The sequence below is a fragment of the Myotis davidii genome, unplaced genomic scaffold, assembly GCF_000327345.1.
Source record: "Myotis davidii unplaced genomic scaffold, ASM32734v1 scaffold428, whole genome shotgun sequence".
Lineage (NCBI taxonomy): Eukaryota > Metazoa > Chordata > Mammalia > Chiroptera > Vespertilionidae > Myotis > Myotis davidii.
The window spans coordinates 2,677,094-2,679,877 of NW_006299834.1; the positions used below are offsets into that span (position 1 = coordinate 2,677,094).

Here is a 2,784-nt window from a genome sequence, read left to right on the forward strand (position 1 = left end):
TCTCCATATGGGTGACGTGAGAGTAGGGAGCCTGTGACATTTGAGAGTGTTCAGTATGGAAGCACCTGTGGGAGAATGAGATATAAAGCTGGGAGGGAAAGGCAGAAGAGGCCAGGTCATGAAAGGCCCTGCGTGAGCATGCTCAAATTTAATCCTAAAAACAACAAGAAGCCACCAAAGAACTTTAGGAGAAGGGCAGTCAGATTTGAAGAGATCACTGTGGCCGGGGTAGAGTTAGACGCAGGCAATAGCAGAAGCAAAGAGACAGCAAAGGGATATTAGGTGTCCTACTGTGCTAGGCACAGGCCAAAATAACACAGCTTGGTATTTAAACCCAGGTCTGTCTTCCACTACACTAATCTGCCTCCCGAGAAGATAACTTGGGGACCAGTTAATTAGATACAAGGATTGGGGAGAACAATTATCTAGATAACTTCCATATTTCTATCTAAGGTAGCTGGGTCAATGTTGTTATTATTAACCATGAAATAGAATACAAGAGAAGAGGCAGGTCTGGTAGAGCTGGCAGAGTACAAGTTTAGACAATTACAGGAAATTCAGGTAGAAAAGTCCAGGAGGCAGGACATACGTTCAGTCATAGGCGAGATCTGGCCTGCATAGGTCTGACTTACCCTGCTTTTACTTCTGCCCATATATTCTACCAATTCTTCTCTAGAAAGGTTACTTAACTCTAATGACAAGGCCCTTTACTTATTGTAAACCAAATCAGATTGCAAGAAAATTCAATTGCTGTAGCACAGAGACACAAATTATATTTGGCTTATTCCCCAAAAGATAGGAAACTTTCATTTGGGCTGAAAAACACAAATATAGCATCATTATTCTTAAGAAAACTATTTTGGCCCTACCTGGTTTGGCTCGGTGCATAGAGCATCAGACTGCAGACCGAAGGGTCCCAGGTTTGATTCCGGTCAAGGGCACATGCTTGCCTTGTGGGATTGATCCCCAGTTGGGAGTGTGCAAGAGGCAGCCAATCAATGATTATTTCCCATCATTGATATTTCTATCTCTCTCTCCCTCTCCCTTCCTCTCTTAAATCAATAAAAAAAATATTTAAAAAAACCCCAAATTATTTTGCCCAAATATTAAAAAATCTTACAGAATAATTCTACACCAGAATTGGCAATACTTAAAGAATAAGATCGCTGGTAGAAGTTGTTCATTAATAAAAATTAAGCCAAACTCCATTTCCCCGTCTGATATCTTTACTGGGTCAGCAGATAAAGACAATATCTCAGATTTAATACTTCTAAATTTTGGCACATTTACAATAGTCTCTCACTAACAGCGTGGACAAGTGACAGAAGTGCAGATCGGAATACTCCCAGGTAAAGTTGTAATTGACTTTACACCTTATGCAAAGACATCTGATCACTGGACTGATACCAATTACTTTGGAGCCCTAAACATTATCCCAATCTATTCTAAGCTACTTCTCTTCCTTATTTAAAAAAATCAATGATTTGAAGGAAAACAAAGACATATGCTTTTCACATTTGTAATTAGTTGGTCTAGCCATAGCTACAACACTGGACAGTGCACTAGACACACTAGAGCACTTGCTGAGGAAGATCACCAAATGAGGTAAAATGAAACAGATGAGGGAATAGTTCAGGAAAACAATGTTTAACTTTGGGAAGACTATAGGTAGAGCTCAGAAAAATAGCCTTTAAATGTTTGTGTGCTATTATGCTATGAAGTTAATTCCAGTCGGGCTGGAATTAACTTGAGCTGTTTTGTTCTAGGTCCTGCATGTAATGGATCTTGGTTAAGGCCTGAAACATACTGATTAACAGTGTTGAGAGGAGTTTCAGAGCAGTTTGTATCAGTTTGTCAGTATTGTGACAAGTGAGATTAATGGTTTGTACTTGGTTTCCACGAGAACTCCAAAAGGCTTTGTTGTTACATAGCAGGAATCTGCCAATATGATCCAAACCAGAAAAATCTCTAGCTGCGATTCCATTCTGGGCTCCCTGGTTTCCAGGTGTTCCATGCAGGCATCTGTGGTTCCTGATCCAGGAGAGAAAATGCATCCTGCCCAGCTCTTACTGAGAGCGGACAGGACAACAGAAGCCTGAACTTGGCTTCTTTGGTCCCTGGCTGTGAGACAGCCATTGGCTGTGACAGGTATTCTTATGTTAATGCTGTTGCTATACTGTACCCTTTTCCTGTTAATTGTAGACTTGTAAGCATTGTCATTTTGGGTCCTATGATTCTTTTTTAACCATCAAACTGCTACTATTATTGCAGCTATTGTCAGGAAAGGAAATAAAATTAATTTACGTTGCTCCAAGGAGAAACAACTGAGATCATGGGTAAAAAATACAAGGAGGCAGATTCACTTTGCCTTGCAAGGTACTGAGCAAGTCTCTAGATGTGTTCACTAATGTCAAGGTTGAAGCTGGATGTTCACCTGCCATGTAATTACTGCATTAAGTACACAACCTCAAAGTGCCCATGGAACCCTAAGAGCAGGAGTCCTCAAACTACGGCCCATGGGCCACATGCAAATACAAATATTGTATTTTGTTCCCGTTTTGTTTTTTTACTTCAAAATAAGATATGTGCAGTGTGCATAGGGATTTGTTCATAGTTTTTTTTAAAACTATAGTCCGGCCCTCCAATGGTCTGAGGGACAGTGAACTGGCCCCCTGTTTAAAAAGTTTGAGGACCCCTGCCTAAGAGCTTAGATTTTTTTCATTTGAAAACAGCTTTTGCAGTAGGAATCACACCTGTGACGTCAGCTTTCCAGCAATCTGCATT

General features: G+C 40.5%; 1 protein-coding gene across 1 annotated transcript in view; it reads right to left on the minus strand.

Annotated features, from left to right (window-relative positions):
- Positions 1-2,784, minus strand: part of XPNPEP3 (X-prolyl aminopeptidase 3, mitochondrial) — a 36,283-nt gene that overhangs the window by 14,436 nt on the left and 19,063 nt on the right. The window contains 1 exon segment of the mRNA XM_006775975.2: positions 2,754-2,784. This exon segment is cut by the window's right edge and continues 14 nt beyond it. Coding sequence (XP_006776038.1) covers positions 2,754-2,784 — 31 coding nt within the window.